The sequence below is a fragment of the Mchenga conophoros genome, linkage group LG10, assembly GCF_057382185.1.
Source record: "Mchenga conophoros isolate Kocher_MC1m ecotype Shallow Benthic linkage group LG10, M_conophoros_male_GT1.1, whole genome shotgun sequence".
Lineage (NCBI taxonomy): Eukaryota > Metazoa > Chordata > Actinopteri > Cichliformes > Cichlidae > Mchenga > Mchenga conophoros.
Window position 1 is genome coordinate 32,066,648 of NC_140535.1, and position 19,130 is coordinate 32,085,777.

Below are 19,130 nucleotides of genomic sequence, written 5' to 3' on the forward strand. Positions count from 1 at the left end.
TTTTTGGCAACATTTTTTCAGCCATCTCTGCTCTGTGAACACAAATGAAAAGATGCATAGCAAGCACAACCTTCCAAATGTTCCAAGTTGCTTGTTAATGAAGCTTCTTCAAATAGCTGTTTTCTCCCTGCAGAACTTCTGTTACATTTCAGCCATTACCCCAGCAGATTTCTCTATATCCAGAGCCCAAGACGTCCAGTCTTCATTTTTCCTTTTCCTCAGACACCCATGAACTCATCACTACCTCCAGGAGTGAAACGTCTCACTTTACTTCCTGTATCTCACGATGACTATCAACGGATCAGTATGATTTCCACCCATCTCTCCCTTTGCATTTCTTTTTAATTGTATATTTTCTTTCAGAAGTTAAAAAGTAAAACCATCTATCCCCCTCCCCATTTTCAGTCCCTCCTACCAGAGAATCAAACTACTCCATCTTCTATTTGGAAAGACACAATCTTAATACTTATTCCTGCATCCTTCCTCGTCTCCCTCTTCACGTCCTTTGCTTTATCTGCTCGTTATCTTGCAGTCTCGCTCCAGTTACAGTCTATACATCTTAATGTCCACGTCATTGCCAGCCCTTTCCTTCTTCTTCCTCCTCTCCATCCCTTTCTATCTGTATCTCTCGTTGTCCCTCCCTTTGTCCCCATCCAGCTTGTCCTTCTGTCTCATTCCCACTATCCCTCTCTCTCTCTCGCTCTCTCTCTCTCTGTCTCTTAATTTCCCAGCAGTCTGTATGCCCCCACTTGGCCCCCTCCCCATTTACCTCATCAATAACCATAGTCTCTGCGTGTGCGTGAAGGCTGTGCATTAGGAAAATTGGTTCACTGCGACGCAGTGCTGTTTTACCAAAGTAATCACAGCTGATGGTGAGAGAGAGAGAGACAGAGAAATGGAGAGAGAGAGATGATCTGGCTCAAATTCTGCTGCTGCTGAAGTATGGCCTGCTGCAGAGAGCGCGCACACACACACACACACACACACACACACACACACACACACACACACACACACACACACACACACACACACACACACACACACACACACACACTGGTACCATGATTCAAGCAGACATTAAAGTAAGAGAGGCTGTCCGGTCCAGTCAACTTTTGAACTCCATTAAAGTATGAGGAGCCTCTCTCGCAATACAGTCCAATTCAATAAGCTTCATTGGCCTGATGTAGGATATAATGTACAGTGTACTCCTGGAGCCTTTTTCAATACAAGGAATCAAATAAACAGTTGTCTGCCTAAAGGTTAATACATCAAAAGAATGTGGACATGTGAACTTTACAGTCAAGCTTGACCCCACGAGAACAAAAACAAAAAAGGAGTGGTCAATTTTGAAGGGGGCTGAACAGCCACAGGTATAAAGGGGCCCTCTTGTGGTCATATGAATGACCGAATGTAAACCATCCAACATTTGGACAGATCTAATGTTACACAGAATCTGTATGAGAGTGTCTCAGCTGTAGGGCCAGGGGCTCCTGTTGAAATGATGCTGTAGTGATGTGTAGGTGGACCAGTTTATTTTATTTTATTATTTTATTCATAATTTTCAGGCAAACTTTGACCTGTTATAACATTTGACAGCACTAAAAATACCTTAAGTGTCATTCTTTTATCCTGAAATTTGATGATTTTTCCTAAAAGTATCCAAAATGTGAATAAAATCTTTACTTTCCCCTGGGGCTGTTCCAGGCCTAAGTTCAGATGGATTTTAGATCCACTAATGTGCTGCCATTTCAGTGAGTGTGGGAAACAGATGTGCAAGTCCCACACATGCAAGGTTTCCGAACACCGCATTAAATGTACAGACTAGTTTGCAAAAAGCAAACTAATATTGATAATTCTAGATTGTACTTACGAGGACTGTCTTTATAATACAGCAGTGAAGACAGTGTCTAATGATTGTGGTGGTTATATAATAAAACAGAACAGTTCCAGAAAGTTCTTCCCTTTTCGCTTTTAAAAAACTACTTTAAAGTCATTATGGCAGTTAGTTTTTCATGTTTTAGGTAAAATGATGTGTGAAAATACACATTTATCACTGAAAATAAGAGTTGTAAATCCTAAAAAACACGCTCTCGATGCTCTTGGAAACATTAATTAGACTTTAACAATTGTTTACTGATGTCAGATGAGCTATTTTTACATTCTAAATCAATCTATGATTCAAAATGACTTATTATGATTGGCCTGGGTCACAACTCACCTGAACTAGATTCATGAACAAATATGAACAGTATACAAAGGTTAATGGCATTATAAAATTGATCTGTAAATGGTTCTAGATGCAGTCTAGTAAGATTTATGTCCCCAACCTAAAAGCAACCATAATGTTAACATGTTCAGATGCTGCCAGATAACGCAGTCGAGCACTACCTGTTTGAAAGCCAAACAATCTCCAACAGCCATCACGCCTAAAGCTTTTTAGCCCTGTTGAATCACTTCCTCACTTTTTCTGAGACAACAAGCAGCCTTAAGTAAGAAAAATAAAAAAACACAATAACAAACACAAAATTCCCAGTTTGCGACACACAGTTGTATCCGTGTCTGTCTGCTCGTGCCGTACTGTAACTCTGCTGGTTTGTGTGACTGATTGACTATATTCTAATCACAGCTGAGAGCTTTCACATCTGTCTGTCAATACATCTGGCAGTGAAAAGGACACTCTTCATTAGAAAGTGGTGTGTGTGTGTGTGTGTGTGTGTGTGTGTGTGTGTGTGTGTGTGTGTGTGTGTGTGTGAGTGAGAGAGAGAGAGTGTGTCTGTGCTCTGCACTAAATTAAATGTGTCACGTCCTCACTATGACTGCATGTCTGTAATGAATCACATGCGTGGAAATATTGCTAACCAGGAGCTCGTTGTCTTCTTTTTCTGAAAAAAAAGAAAAAAAGAATTGATCTCCTTAGTCCAGCAACCTCTAATCACACACACATATCAATCCCATAAACTGTCCAGTGGGTTGATACTATAAAGAACAATACAATATAGCACACAGACTATTTATATACTGGTTCTGTTGTTAAATTGTAAATAAAAACTGTTCATGTTATTCAGGAAATATGTTAAATTATCTACTGAGGACTTTATGTTTTAAAGAATTGAATTGACATTTCAGAACTTGTTGTTCTGTAAAGGATATTCCTAAAAAAAACTTCAATAAAGTTTAAAGCCTGATTATTGGCTAAAAAGAGAAGAATATACAATGAAAAAGTCCAAATTTTAAGATAAAATAGGATTTTGGAACTCAAACTAAGTTCTAAATATAAAAGAAATGTCAGATTCAGGTGACTAAAATATCAGGTTAAAAATGTCTGCACACCTGAATGAACGACAAGTCTTTAGGATGAAGGAAAAAACAGAAACTGATAAATTATACACTGTAATAAAGAGTTCAGTAGAAAAATTTTTATTTTGTTTTTTTGTGGCAGTTGACAGACTTTTCCATAAATGATAAAACGGAAAATTCTGTAGATTTACAGTATACTCTCTGTACTATTTATGGACATTTCCTTCAGCTAAAACAAACAGAAAACTAAATTTTCTGTATCACTAACTGATATTTTCCTTTAATAGAAAAATTGAAAGTTCTGTTTATATACCATTCTCAGGCACTTCTTTTCACTGTAACTCATTAAATGTACTTCTTTATATCCTATATTTCTATACAATTACAACCTAATACACCACTTGCGCAAAATTTTGTAAATTAAAACCTTTTACATTAATCTGTGCTTAGTACACAATAACATTGGTACAATTAATGTTAACTATTCTTCACTCTCCTCAACTCAAAAACTATACTAAAATATAATGACAGCACCCAACTTGTCATTAAATGACTCACAAACTTTCAAATTTGAGCATTTTTATTTCCTTGAAATCAGTTTGCCCAAATGTAAACGTGTTTATATACATTCATTCAAGTGGCTCCAAAGTGTTTTATTCAAACAGAACACCTGACAAACAAAAAATGTAATATTTAACGATATGTTTACATTTAATAATATCCAGAGTACCTTTAAGTTAGAATCACTGCCTTGTGGTTATTTTGCCTCAGCCAAACAGTTATGGTGTGGTTTTCATCCATGTCTGTCCACTCATGATACAGTATACATGTTGTAGTCAGTTATAGCCACTCACTTTTGATTACTGAATTGCATTTACTTCATCAACAAAGTGAATTTTTGTGAACATTTGTCCTGGATCAACTCTGTGGGGTCTTTACCTTACAATATAACAAACTTTGAGTCAAGATTTGTTGACTGTTGACGCCACACCAGAGTCTATTTAAAGAAGTTTAAAGTTTACAGTGGAACACCTATATCAATGATCGGATTTTCAAACACTATCTTTAACAAAGAGAGAGTAAATGATCAGGAAACAAATACAGATTAAAACACAATGGGAAATAAAACATCTAAGAGTAATCCTGAAAATGTCAGGAGTGAAGTCACAGCAAATGATATGAGGCTATTCCTAGACGAATTGCAGTGTTACACAGGAGCAGTGGCAGCAGTTTCTATCAGGTCACGCAGATTAAGCCACCACAGAAACGATTTGTAATTTTGTTGAGAACATCATCAATGTGCTCGCAGTCGGCAGGTGTAGAACTGACGTTTTGCCAGGACATCCCCTTCACTAAGAGAAAAAAAAAGTGGTCCCAAAAGAGACAGAGACAGCCCCAGAACTTGACTCTAGGTGCAAGAAAAAATGCAAAAAACTATATGCATGCTTGTGCATGTTCTGCATGCAGACTCCGAACACAGATGAAAGACAGTGAGGGGCAAAGTACAATAATAAGCGCTTGTCCGGATGAAGACAAACTGTAAACAGCGGCTAAGTGAAAAAAGATCATCTGTGTCCACAAATCCTCAGCAGTGACAACACTTAAACAGCATAGTTCAAAATCCTCAATGCACACCTTTTTTTGTTTTTTGTTTGTTTTCAAATTGTCTTAGCTGTTTAACTTTAAGTAGAGGAAAAGGTACATATTTGCACAACCACTAAATGTTAGAGAAGCCTCTGAAAACGAGGTCACAGTTACTTCCCAAGCAAAAACCTCTGCTTATGTGCACAGACCCTAAACTGCAACAAATAAGACCATAATAAGACAAGTGATTACAAAGTGACACCAGAGGGTAGAGGAAGAGCAAGCACAAAGTGACACGTTGTGTGTGCACACTTTCTCTTGGTACGACTTCATATGCCAGTGTGAGAAAGTCCTGAATGCAGCCTGCATCTTAGTCCATCAAGTTCCATCTGAGCTTTAAATAAAATACACAAATAAGCTTTTTCTTAGATTTTCTGAGTTGTTCAGTTCATACAGGAACTTATTCAGAGGAAAAAAAGAGAAACAAAAAGACATTTTAAAAAGTTGTTTTTTGTTGCTGTTGTTTATGTTTAAGCTAAAAAATGAATAAAAATACAAAGGATTATAATACACGTAGAGTTGCATACAAATAACATGCTGTTGCAACATAAGCAGTTTATAAATAAATTAAGATACATACCTTGAAAAACTAAACAACCACAACATTAAACTCACCCTGTATTTGTAGAGAAGGTGATCAGGCTTTTTCTTCATTTCCTGAGACCAGCTCGATCATCACCAGATTTTCTTGGCCATTTCTCTGACCTAGAAAACCAAAGTGTGTGTTCACAGACTAAATAAGGAACATTTTTCCACTGCAGGTTTTAGAGTGGTTCAATTAGTGATAGGTGTTGATCCACTTCTCAAATAATCTCTAAGGACTTGAATTTTTAAGAAAGACACATATATCTCTGCATATATTAGCCTAAAAGCTTGATACAGACATTACAGTTTATAATATGACAGCATCCCCCACAAGGCATATAACACCCCTGCACACCAGCACTGTGCTTATATTATACTTCAATCAAGATATAGTTATTATTTATTTATTTAGTTATAATTATTATTATTTAATCATATTAGCACAATCACATTAGCACAAGTACAAAAATATTCAACATACTTGAAATGCTGCTCAGCGTTACATAAATTACATTTTCAACAAATCTTGGAGTAAAGATACAGTCACAAGGAAAATGTGTCTATTTGCAAATATTAATTAAACATTTCTATGTGCTACAGAATGGACATAATGATAAATGTGCTGAGGTGAAAATAAACTTTCAATAATATTACCACTCTAGTCTGTTAATCGCCAAATTAATCTATGCTGGTCAGCTAGCTAAAAGCCTTTACTTTAGCAGCCCAAATAAGAGGCTAACATTAGCTTTTGTTAGCGTCAACCAGGAAGGTCTGAGGCTTAAACTAGGGTTAGTATAAGTTTTCCTGAAACCATTTAAAGTTTAAAGTAGAGGCAACCATAAAGCATATGTATTATTATAGTATTTGTTAGAGTCCTAAAATAATTTCTTCCTCTCTATACATTAGTAGAACCATGAAGTTTTCACTTTTCCTAGTTATCTACATAGACCCCGAGATACTTGAACTCCTCCACTTGGGGCAGGAACTCATCCCCGACCCGGAGTGGGCACTCCACCCTTTTCCGGCTGAGAACCATGGCCTCAGATTTGGAGGTGCTAATCCTCATTCCCGCTGCTTCACACTCAGCTGCAAACCGTTCCAGTGCGAGCTGGAGGCCTTCACCCGATGAAGCCAACAGAACCACATCATCCGTGAAAAGCAGAGACGAGATTCTGAGGCCACCGAAGTGAAAGCCCTCCGCCACTTGGCTGCGCCTAGAAATCCTGTCCATAAAAATTATGAACAGAATCGGTGACAAAGGGCAGCCCTGGCGGAGCCCATCACCCACCGGGAACGAGTCTGACTTATTGCCGGTGTCGTGGCAAACTAGGTATCCCCGACAGAATTTGTTTCCCCTTGCGTCGTGAGCATACGCTGGACTGTCCAAATCACGGACAAACAGTATCCCACATTGTTGATTTTTAGTTTACAAACACTTCTTATAATGACTAACTACTCCTGACATTTTTGAGATGTTAGCTCTTTATACAACAAAGTTATAGTGGGATACAAATAATATCAGGCTGATCCTGCCACAATTTGTTCCCCCTGTGTAAATCACGGACAAACAGTATCCCACATTGCTGATTTTTCGTTCACAAACACTTCTTATTATGACGCATTACTCCTGAAACTTTGGAGGATTTAGCTCTTTATATAGTAAAGTTACAGGAGAATAAAAATAGTTATTAGCCAAAATGTTTATGGTTTATTAAAATAATCCCATCTGATACCCCCTGGGGAATAAATATATAATTTTCTGTTGTAACCCTCTAACTGAATGGTAATGTAATGATACTAATTTTTCACTTTTTCACAAAATGAAAACATCAGTACTTCCTGCGTGCTCCCAGCACAGGGGAAACAAATTCTGGGCGTGGCTCCTTCAGCTCGTTTTAGGCTCTGAACTGCACACCTGTCCCCATTCGAGTACTCATCAGCTGCAGTGTATATATACAGCAATCCTGTCATTCACTGATTACTCTGTCACACAATGCAGTTAAAAGTCAAGGCCAATAGTTTTAGCGTTTGTTCTCAAGTTCAGTTTACTCGAGCTACTAATGCAGCTTTCCAGTGCCTCAGATTTTCCATGTGTGCCAAGTAAAACCTCTTATTCCATGTCAAGAAGCCTTCCTTTCCTCTCTCCATCTGTTCCTCGAATGACTTCTGACGCTCACTTTTTCCATGAGATCGTTTTCAATAAGCTCTTTAGGTGAGCCTCCGGTCATGTTCTTGTCTCAGAATTTGAAGAATGCCAGTTGTTAAAGGTGCGGATATCTTTACTTTGAATGTTTTTGAAAAGAAATCTAAGTAGTGGTGGGCGTGAAACAGTATCAAAGTGATGCAACAGTGCGCTTTCATGTCCTCTTACCCAATTAAATACGTTTTTTATCAGGTTTCATTAAATCTTATCTTATCTTAAACTGTGAATCAAATAAACAAGACTGATTTAAATATATTTTGGACTACAATATTTATGTATACATTGTGTTAAATGTAAATAAAGCTGCTTTTAAGTGAAACTGGATGTGTACAAGTAGCAGCTGCAGCTTTTTTTGACGTTTTTAAAGGAATTTCAACATTTCTATCACAGGAGGTAATAAAATGGAGCTCATCTGGACAAATCCAGCATTGACATCATTGCACAAACCCTGAACATTTGCAGCTAATTGAAAAGACCGCATTTAGACCATATTTAGAGGAGTATTTGTGTCGTTCTAAAATTTAGTTGTAAAACTTAAGATATTTTAACAGCCAAACATAAATTTTAACTACTAATGTTTAAGCATCAGTTGGTTTTTCCTTCATTTGATTATGTACGCTGTTAATTTCTTTTTGACCCAGGATGATCAACACTACAGGATTTATTTAAATTAGCGCATTTATGAACAGTCATCTGTGAAGCAGTGAAAAAAGGTGATCCTTCTATGATCCCTCTGAATCAACTATGGGCCTAGAAATGAACTCTGAGCAACACCATATGCAAGAACTGTGACGGGGTTTGGGTTTTTAAAAGGTTGAGAGGTTTAAATCAGACCAGAGATTCTAAGATTCAGAGATGACTGAATATCACACTCACACTTTAGTGCAGAGCTATGTAGGCTGTAAACTAAATTCAATCTGATACAGCAGAACAAACCTGTTAGCAACTAATTTAGCAGTGAGATTGACAATATAATAACATTAGTTCTAGACTTTCTGGGAACTCTAAGTAGGTCTTTGTATTAAACCAGTGGTATTATTCCACATTTTGATTTTGGATGCATGTCATCCCCTTTAGTCCTTCATCTATGATAATTTGTCAAATGAACCAAAAACAAACTCTTTACTCATAAAGCATCCCAAGAAGAATGAATAACCAGTTTTCATGTTTCTGGGTTTGTCAGCACATACCAACAAAAGTTAAGTGTTCAAGAGAAAACTTTAACCTCACGAAGTAGTAGTTATCAAACATAACTCTGGTTCTATGCTTACATTTCAACATGTTTTGTTGTTATTTGCTGTATTTAGACTTTATTATTATTATTATTATTTGTTATGTTATATTAGCTTTGCAACATTTAATTTAAAGATCGGAAAATAAAAGATACTGCTCTAAAACAGTATCAGTGAGTAATAGCTTACGTTTTGTGGATCCAAGCCTTAATGTGGCACTGTGCTTACATGGAACCACAGTTATGTATGATTTGCTGGTGGATCGTGTGCCCCATGTCATTCATAGAGTACATCACCTAATGTCCTGCATCATCCTGTATCCACAGTTTCAGACACAGTACACTATGTTTTCTCCTGAAGGATGAAAGAGGAGCCTTTACGGGGTGAGGCCAAGGGTCGAGGCAGGAGCAGCCCCCGTGTCCTTTTTCATTACAGCTGGCAGAGGATTTTACTGCCTTGAAGTATACCGGAATGTCCATGGCTTGGTTTCCTGAAGGACATAATATTTTATTGCACCACGGACGCCATTTTTCCCATTCCTTCTTTGGCAGCTATGCCATGTGACAACAAGTGGTTGTGTTGCTTTGGTGGGGCGTGGAATAGTGGCCCAAGGAAGCTAAAGAAGAGGACGATAAGTTGCTTGAACAGACCTGCAAGAGCCCAAAAAGCAGATAGAAGAGAAGCAGAAGACTCCACAGCTTCAATTCCAAATACAGGTAAGCAGATAGATCACTATCACTAAACACTGCAAAATCTGTTGTAACCAGTTAACTGTTTTGCAAATTGTTACAAATGTTGCTTTTTAAAGTAGTTTATTATTGACTTCAAACAATAATGTATGGTTCTTATTATATCATATATATTATTATATTTTATTTCGATTTGATTTTTTTTCTTAAATTGTTACTTTTATAGCTAAATGAGTTTGTACAGTCGAGGAATTTTTCTTATTGCTTCAGTGACAAACATCCAATGGGGGCGTGGGGTGAAAAAAAAAAGCAAAAAAATTTTAAAATACCAACTTTTAAAATATAAAAATAATCTATAAAAGATTTTCTGTTTATAAACTGATGGAGATATGCAGTAGGCTGCAATGCAAGTAAAAAATATGAACCGTGCACCAAATGTTTAAAATGAAAATTATAAGAACTATGTCCACTACTGTGAAAAGGATAAATGCACAGAAAAAAAAACATCAATATAACTTACAGAGTTGGATGCAGTGGTTTTATTTTTAACTTGGAATAAGTGAAGCAGTACATTGGTACTTAGCACCCAGGTAAGATGTGGTTCTTCACAGTTACACTGGAATTTGAACTTGTTTACATGTAGTTATTCCTGAACTCTGCTGAAGTAACTCGGCATGAGTTGCAGTTAATAATAATCCTTTTGTATCTTATACTGGGCATTGGAATGGTTTATCCTTTTACCCCCTTTAAGATAAGCCAGCTTCATTCTGATTGGATGCTCTTTGTAAACAACAGATTTGAAGGGGGGTGGGTTTCCTGTGCTTACAGAGCCAATAATGATAATAATAATAATGATAATGATAATAATAATCAGTCTGGAAGGAGCATTTAGAGGCAATGTAAGTCTGAGCTTTTTTCATTATTTGAAGCTTAGTTCACATTTAATATAAACATCCAGCATTTTAGCAATACTCTATATGACGCACAATAATAAGCTAACCAGCCAACCAGAATTTTTATTTATTTTTTTCATAGCCATGGTGTTGTGACATTTCACTTTGCTGCTTTATTTAACCTGTGGTGTGAAAAGACAGAATCTCATTCTGTCCTGCAGTATTCTTAGTGTGTCGCATGCATGGACTGTACACAGCAGCAGTGTGTTAGCAGACACAGTGCTGATTGTTGGAGCTCTGTGGTCTGGACAGCTTTCAGAGCACAGTTAGAGCTGTTGTTAGATTTCATCTAAGTGTATTTTCAGCTGTATCAGATGACCTGTTAAACTACAACTGAACTGAACTAAATAATCCCCTCCAATTAAAGCAGTCACTCAACCATCCAGATTGAAATTTATCCTATTACGTAATATAGAAAAAGGGTACAAAGGAACTTAAAGGAACACAGTAAAAGTCAACTTTAGCAACTTTGGCTGTTTCAGCAGTTGTCCAGAGAGCATTTTATGGTAATTTACAAATGACAAAGACTCTTGAGGTTATGAAATTGTTATTAGAAGTAAAGAAGAAAGCAGGCTGATGTCACAAAGCAGCCCTCTGCAGAGATCTTAAATCTTCAGACTGCTGACTGCCTCCTGATTTATATCCAGTCAACAGCTGTTTCTTTTAATCATTCCTGAAGGAAGTAGCTTCCCTTTTACTTACAGTAATCAGAATCAGAATCAGAGTCAGAATACTTTATTGATCCCTGGGGGAAATTATTTTTTGTTACAGTGCTCCATTTTAAACCAACATTAAGACAAGACAGACAATACGCTAACTAAGAATAGTACAATATATACATATATATACATACATACATACATAAGTCTGACCTGATTTTAATCCAAACAGCATTTCCTTTCCCCAGTTTGTATTTGCACAAGAACACTTCAAGATAATAACTCAAAAACAAAAAAGCTTTTAAAAAAATATTTTGCCATTGTGTTTTGTTAGGAAGTTATTGTGTTTCAAGAAGTGTTATTTGCACCTCATAACCCAACGGTGTTGTCAGTCTGAGGCCTCCATGGTTGACCTCCTAACATCAGTCAGGTGTTAACCATATTCGGTCAGGGTTAAGTTATTGTCCAAATTTTTTAACATCAAAATGTGCGCAATATAATTTGAAATCCTTTCCTAGCTTGTAAAAATGTGGCATATGGCTAAAACAAGACCCACACTGTCAGCATATCCGATCAGGAACACCTTGTACTTTGTTCTAGATTTAAAATTTAGGCAGTGAATTTTGTTTGGAGCAGTAAGAGAAGATCTTCTAAGAAGAAGATTTTGTTTTTCATGTCCAAAAATAGAGTTAAATTAGTTTTGTTAGAGAAAATAAGCAATTGGGTAATAATAAAATCACTGCCTAGCCAAAAATAATCAATCCCTATACAGATGACTACAGGCACAAATGACTGGCATTGCCTTTATGTAAACCAGCATGTTTTAAATAGATCATGTCTTGGTGGCTGCACTTTTACTGGGCCCTATCCTTCAGCTGTATTGGTTTCTTATTCTGCCGATCAGTAATTAGGAGTGGCGTACTCTGTGCTCCTGGCAGTGGCTGGTGAGTGAGTGTTGGATATTCTTAAGTGAGTGACAACGGTCCTACATGTTGTCAGTGAGAGTGAGCCATCCTCACTGCTGATTTACAGTCGATCAGAGACAGCCGACCCAGACGGGCACAGAGAGACAGATCTATGTCTCAGGAGGGAGGAAGAGAACCCTGCAAAGGAACACCTAAAAGCCCCTCAAGAGCAAAACTCCTCAACGTCTCATATGCGAAACCAAAATGCAGTTATTTCATGACGCAGTTCAAAAACACACTGCAGTAGTTTTGACTATTAGAAGTTTCACTTATTCTGAGTGACTGAATAAGCTTGGGGCTTCTACTACTCTTAGTTGACTAAGAAACTGCATATTTTGACAAGCATGAAGGATTTGTCTTTCAGTTTATATGTTTAAACAGCTGGTCACAATCTCCCATGGACCATTATGCTATCATGCTACCTACACATCCCTAACTTCACCTTCTGCACAGAACATCCTAATATAGGGTTTTCTAAAAGGTCAGTGATAAAGAACCAAAACCCTTGAGACTGTGTGCTATACCTCATGTTCTTAAAGTTAAGAATATGAGGTATAGCACGGAGAGCAACTATATTATTCCAAAAAACAGAGAAGAGTTTCTCCACTTCACTCTTAAGAGTGAAATTTCTCATTCAGGTGCAGCAACAGTAAATTATAATGCTCCTGACTATTTTTAGAAGCACTTTATGTTTACCAGCACAGAAAAGCATGTTGTCTGTGTTATATTCTACTCATGGAAAGCATTTTTAATGTTGTTCGCTACTTTGGTGATATAAATGTTAATCTATATTCACGAACAAAGTAGTCTATTCAAAGTACCAGAGATTTTTGGTTTTTTAATAAAAGCTACATCACTCAAGTTTCCACTGCTGCCGTTAACCATTTTACATAAATAAAAACAGTTCATAAAATCATGAATATAAATATGCATAAATAACATATATATTACATGAGTGCAAGATTACATTCCCACTGCCTCGTGGGAATTTGTACTGGCCTCATGTAAGAGTAAAAGATCCTAAGCTTAAAATGCTGATAATGTGCCAGTAAAGAATTTCTATATTTGTATCGATAATGTTTGTACCGGTTTGTTTGGCACCTGTCATTCCTAAATTCTAGTACGATAACGCTGCCTCACACGTGTGTGTAAAGTTTAATGCTAAAGTGTGCGATTCACTCCTTAGTCTGTGAAGCTAAATGCGAAATGTCCTTTTTGCTTTTTAAAGCTTTCACAAAGCCTTTTTTGAAAATAAGTTCTCCTTACATTTGCAGACACTACCAGAGTGTGGAGAAGAGGCCTGAGTCAGGTAGAGTGTTGATAACACTGCAATGGGCAGAAAGGATGACAACTCCGAGTACTGGAGAGGTAACGCTATTTCCTCTTAGGTTTTGGCCTTTAATAATATCTGTTACTGTGATCCTCATACAGGTTAATTATTGTCTGTGTTTCCTGGAACTGTTTTGAAGTCTTTCTCTCTCTGTCCTTTGGTAGATGGCGATGACTCCAAACCTGATCTACAAACGGATACAAAGACTGGAAGTTTCAACCAGTGCATCCACCGCACCACCTCAGAAACTCATAACTTGGTTGGATAATCTTCTTTCTGCTCAGTCCCCCTAAGTTTGCCTGAGGCTTTTTTTCCTTATTGTTAAGTACATTAACATTAGTTAATTAATTACATTATATACAGTGCATTACATTATATTATTTGTTGCTAATTCAGATGAAAAATAACAGGTGTGAATGAGTAACCCATCAAAACTAGGAGCATCATCTAATATGGCAACAGCAGGGTCTTGTGTAATATGATTACCCCAAATAATCCACTGTGATTCAGTCGATGAAATAGGATCTGTATATAAAATATATTTTTGTAGTTGAACTTTCGTCTTATTTTGAATGGGAACACATCCCAGAACATCGGCAATTAAATTGCTGTTTGGAAAACTTTAGCTTGCTAGACATTTCTTATATAATCTAATGGCTTCTCAACACTTCTATGATTTTATCTTAATATATAAAAAAGGACAGAACTGAGTCTTTTATGATTTCAAACTATCCCATTATTGGAATTAAATTCTATGAAAAAATGGACATTTTTCAAATTGACACTCTGTTTTTCTCTTTTGCTTCTTATCCATATATCTGACTGAAACACAACCAACGCTCAGGCTGATGACAACGCTGGCAGCGCCAATGATGATGAAGTGGAGGAGGGTCAGAGGGGAAAGAGCTGTGAGGATGATGAAGAGGGCCACCTGGCCTATCACATCGGCCTCGTGATGAAAGAAAGATGTACTTATCACATTCCCCCCCCCCCCCCCTTTCCCCTTATGCTTTTTTTCTTCTAAAAGGGCAACTGACACCAGAATAGCAACTCTAGAAATAGTTTCCTGTTACCGTGATCACCTGACTACTTTCACTGGTACAGAGGAACTGGCTTATTATTTAATTCAATTCCTCTTTTGTACAATAAATGTACTCTCAGGCACTTAGTCCAGGATGCTAAACCTTTCACTTTTTAATTTGCTGGAATGCATTACTGAAAATTAACCAAATGGTTTGTGATTAAACTTGAACTGAACCTTATGCCATAATTTGGAAGCATCACACAATCGTCTGGCTGTGGAAGAAGAATGAAAGGAAAGCGACTAGTTGACTTTTCAAATGTGTTTGTGACAAGTCAGAAGCTGCAGGAAGTGTGTTTTAGAGTGTTTTAAAAGTGCTCTGCTCTGGACTGCACTGGTGATCCAAATAAATATCTGTCTGTCCTTTCCAGATGAAGTTGTCTCTGCACTTGGAGAAGGAGCATTTGGAAAAGTAGTGAAGTGTATAGACAGAGAGAAGTAAGCACGCATGCTGAAAAATCCTTGGAATTGCTGGGTATTTCTAGTGCTTCGAGATTATATGTTTTTTTTTGTTTTCAACATTCAGAGGTCCATATCAGCTTTAAACCTCATATACACCTCTGCATGTCGTGTGTCTGTTCAACAGAGATGAGCACGTAGCTGTGAAGATAGTGAGGAACATTGAGTGTTTCTGTGAAGTAGCGAGGTCTGAGATCGCTGTGCTGGAGGAAATCAACTGCCTGGATGATGATAACAGATTGTAAGTGTAGCTTACATGAAATCCAGGGGGTTACATTTTTCCTTGACAGCATTCAGTTAAATCTTTTTTCTTCTTGTTTAACTGATGGGCTGCAGGAAAGAATAGCTGTGTTATTGCTGTTTGCATTCATTTCTCATTCTAATCTCCAGCGATTGCGTTATTAAAGTGATTTATCGTGTCTTCTGACAGCGCCTGCGTGAGGATGCTGGACTGGTTCGAGCATGAAGGCCACGTCTGCATCGTGTTCGAGCTGCTCGGCCTCAGTATCTTTGAGTTTCTCCGACAGAATGAGTTCCTGCCGTTCAGCGTGGAGCAGATTAGACGCATGGCCTTCCAGATCTTCAAAGCTGTGTGCTGTGAGTCGGGTGTTTACTTCTGTGAGACTGGGCGTTGTAGGTGACTGTTTACGTTGGCAATCTTGGGACTGAAACATCTCTTAGTTTCTAAAGACTTTTTTATTGTTTGTGGGTTTTTACATCATTTTAGGAGAGAAATCAAAACTAATGTAGTGTAACAAAGCGTAACCCTGTTAGCTTGTCTGCCACTATTTTGATCAACAGTAGCTGACAAACAGGCAAAATTACTGATTCATTTAAAAAAAAGGGTTTTTTTGCCTTCTACAGGGACAGTCGAACACTGTGTTGCTCAGTTTAAAAAATTGTTGATTTCATGCACAATTGTATTGTGTATTTTTGTGTGTTTTGCAGTTCTGCACCGTAACAAACTGACCCACACAGACCTGAAGCCAGAGAACATCCTGTTTGTGCGCTCTGACTATGACCTGGAGTATAATGAGGACTTGGTAAGAGTGCAATATCACGTCATGGTTTTATTTTAAGGTTTGCTATGTGATGAAGGATGTTTACTAGAGAGTGTGTGTGTGTGTTCCTGTTTGTGTGTATGCGTCCATTTTTATGTCAGGAGTGTAAGGAGAAGAGGCTGAGGAGTCTTGATGTGAAGGTTGTGGACTTTGGCAATGCCACATTTGACCACGAACCCCATGAATCCCTGGTTTCAACGCGTTACTACCGAGCTCCAGAAGTCATACTTGGTACACAAACAACTGACACATGCACACACACTCCTACATGAACACTCAGAGAATTAAGCTCAGTTATCTACATTTCAGGTCTGGGCTGGAACCAGTCATGTGACGTTTGGAGTCTGGGCTGTGTCATGATGGAGTTTTACCTAGGACGCGCACTCTTCCTGGTACACACACGTGCACGCACACAGACACACACACGTGCACGCACACAGACACACACACGTGCACGCACACACAGTAGTATAACTGCTGGTTTTGTTTCAGACCCATGACAGTAAAGAACATCTGGCCATGATGGAGAAAGTCCTCGGACCGGTCCCTCCACATCTGCTCAAACAGACCAGGTAGCTACACAAATAGCTACACACACACACACACACACACACACACACACACACACACACACACACACACACACACACACGTGTGAATCAATTGTTCTTGTATTTTGATGTCAAAGACAAATGAAATCAAGAAGCTGGAGGACTGTGGTTGTTGAAAAGTCATACTTACAACTTACAAGAGAAAACACAGAACTAATAATAGGAGAGCGAATAAAGAAGAGCAACAAATGATAACTAAGGACATTTGAGAACATGGCATGAAACCATGACTAGACAAAAGGGCTCATAGAGCAGTCTAATTATGCATTGCCCCTACAAAGATCCTTCCCAAAGGGTTTTCTGCACCATTCTCAGGGTCTCATAGGTCGTTCGTACCCATGGAGGCTGCATAAAAGCATCCCTAATTGAGTCCCAGTTAAGTGCAGGAGTGCCTTAACTGGCACTCCTGCACTCAGCCTGCACTGCATACTGAAAGAGCACTTCATTACATACACCTGAACACTGAGGTGAATACTCTGAATGTAACTTTTCATATAGCACAAAGTTCAGCTGAATTTCCCCATAGTCTGCAAATGAATGCATATTTGCACCCACAGATGCAGATGATGACAGAGACACTTTCAGTGAAATCCAAAAGAAATCATATTAAACATGGCAGAAATGCTGCATTTCATTTGTGCAAACAGACACTGTGCATGTGCCAATAAACAACTCTTATATGCAGCATTTTTCTAAAGAACTGTCCAAGGAACTGTGCACAAAGAACAAAAAATATATAAAATAACACTTTGATTAAAAAGATTGTGCATCTGCAGGAAAATGAAATTTAGCAGCAAGGGTCTCCAAATGGTGATATAGAGCTTATCCATGATCTCTTTTGTGAATATGCTCTCCTCAGCTCCAGGTGTAATTTGAAGTAGTGTGTTGTGTGTGTTGACAGAGTGTTTTTGTCTGCAACTGAATATAAACACTGTGCATGTAATCTGTGTAGGAAGAAGCATTATGTGCACAGCGAGTGTCTGAACTGGGACGATGAATACATCAGGAAACACTGTCGACCTCTCAAGGTACCCGGCACTCACATCAACCAGTCAGCTTCAGCTGTGAGCTGGGACTGGTAGCTGTAGGAAATCTGATTATTTCTGTCTCTCAGCTGTACATGCAGACGCAGAACGAGGAGGAGAGGCAGTTGTTCGATCTGCTCAGCTGCATGTTGGAATATGATGTGTCCAGACGGATCACCCTGGAGGAGGCACTGTGGCACCCGTTCTTCAGCCCACTGAGGACGTAGAGGCAGCAGCAGTGCAGCTAGCTAATGCATGCATACACACACACGCACATACACACACATGCACACATGTTTTCATATCTTAGTGAGGACCAGTGTCACGTCAGTGGGAGGATCCGGGGGTTTCTCTGTGAATTTCACGTTCCCGTGGCAGCGTGCTCGGTGCTTGCTCAGATTTGAAGTTCAAGTTTTTGCTGTGGAAAGTAGCTTTCTTCCCACACAGACTGTACAGCAGACGCTAATGTTTTTGTCACTTTTTACGGAATAAAACTTAAAGTAATGTAAGTACGTCCATGCTTTAAATGCTGCATGGTCAAACTCTCTCCTGCACTCCATATTATCCATTGTTGATCTACACACGTCTGTTGCTGCCACGGATGTCGCTCGTAAATCATTGTCATGTGACACTCTAACAAACAAAATCACGACAGTTTAGTAATGCAGTAATGCAGCGTGCTTACGGGAAAGTAACAGTAATCTCATTACTTTTTTGCAATAGTAATCCCTTACTTTACCCGTTACTTTAAAAAAGTAATCGGATTACTTTGGAGGACTTTAGAGGTCCTCACTCTCATTGGCATAATGCTTTCCCTAGCCTTACCATCAAAAATGAATACCATACTATAACCCGTAGCCTAAACCTAATCATGACCTAATAGTAACCCTGACACTTTAACCACATTTTGAGCCTCAAAAATACCTTCAAACTTGTGTGAACAGGCATTTTGTCTCCATAAGTGACTGTTCGTCCTCACAAGTACAGTGGCATGCCAATTTTCTGTCCTCACAAAGATCTTTTAACATGTACACACACACACACACACACACACACACACACACACACACACACACACACACACACACACACACACACACACACACACAAACATACAAAGAGGCACTAAACATCTACCTCAGGCTCTAACTAAAGAGTGCAGATTATTTGATTGCTTGGTTTTTAATTCTGAATTGAATTTTCAGCTGTATTTATAGATTCAAAGAGCATTCCTGTTTGAAATAATCCCACCATGATGTTATAATCCACACAGTATTTAATTCCATGTTTTTGATTTTTTTTTTTTTGTCAGCTGTTTGTAATAAAGATTTCA

At 38.2% G+C, this 19,130-nt stretch overlaps 1 protein-coding gene across 1 annotated transcript; it reads left to right on the plus strand.

The window, feature by feature from the left end:
* The first annotated feature begins 9,616 nt into the window (after positions 1-9,616).
* LOC146566236 (dual specificity protein kinase CLK4-like) lies at positions 9,617-18,309 on the plus strand. Its single transcript, XM_085287994.1, has 13 exons — positions 9,617-9,680; positions 13,505-13,598; positions 13,725-13,819; positions 14,405-14,528; positions 15,013-15,079; positions 15,228-15,341; positions 15,531-15,697; positions 16,049-16,143; positions 16,263-16,392; positions 16,471-16,553; positions 16,654-16,733; positions 17,725-17,800; positions 17,887-18,309. Exons 2-13 carry the CDS (start codon positions 13,562-13,564, stop codon positions 18,022-18,024), a joined length of 1,206 nt encoding a protein of 401 aa, XP_085144120.1. The 5' UTR covers positions 9,617-9,680; positions 13,505-13,561; the 3' UTR covers positions 18,025-18,309.
* The last annotated feature ends 821 nt before the right edge of the window (positions 18,310-19,130 follow it).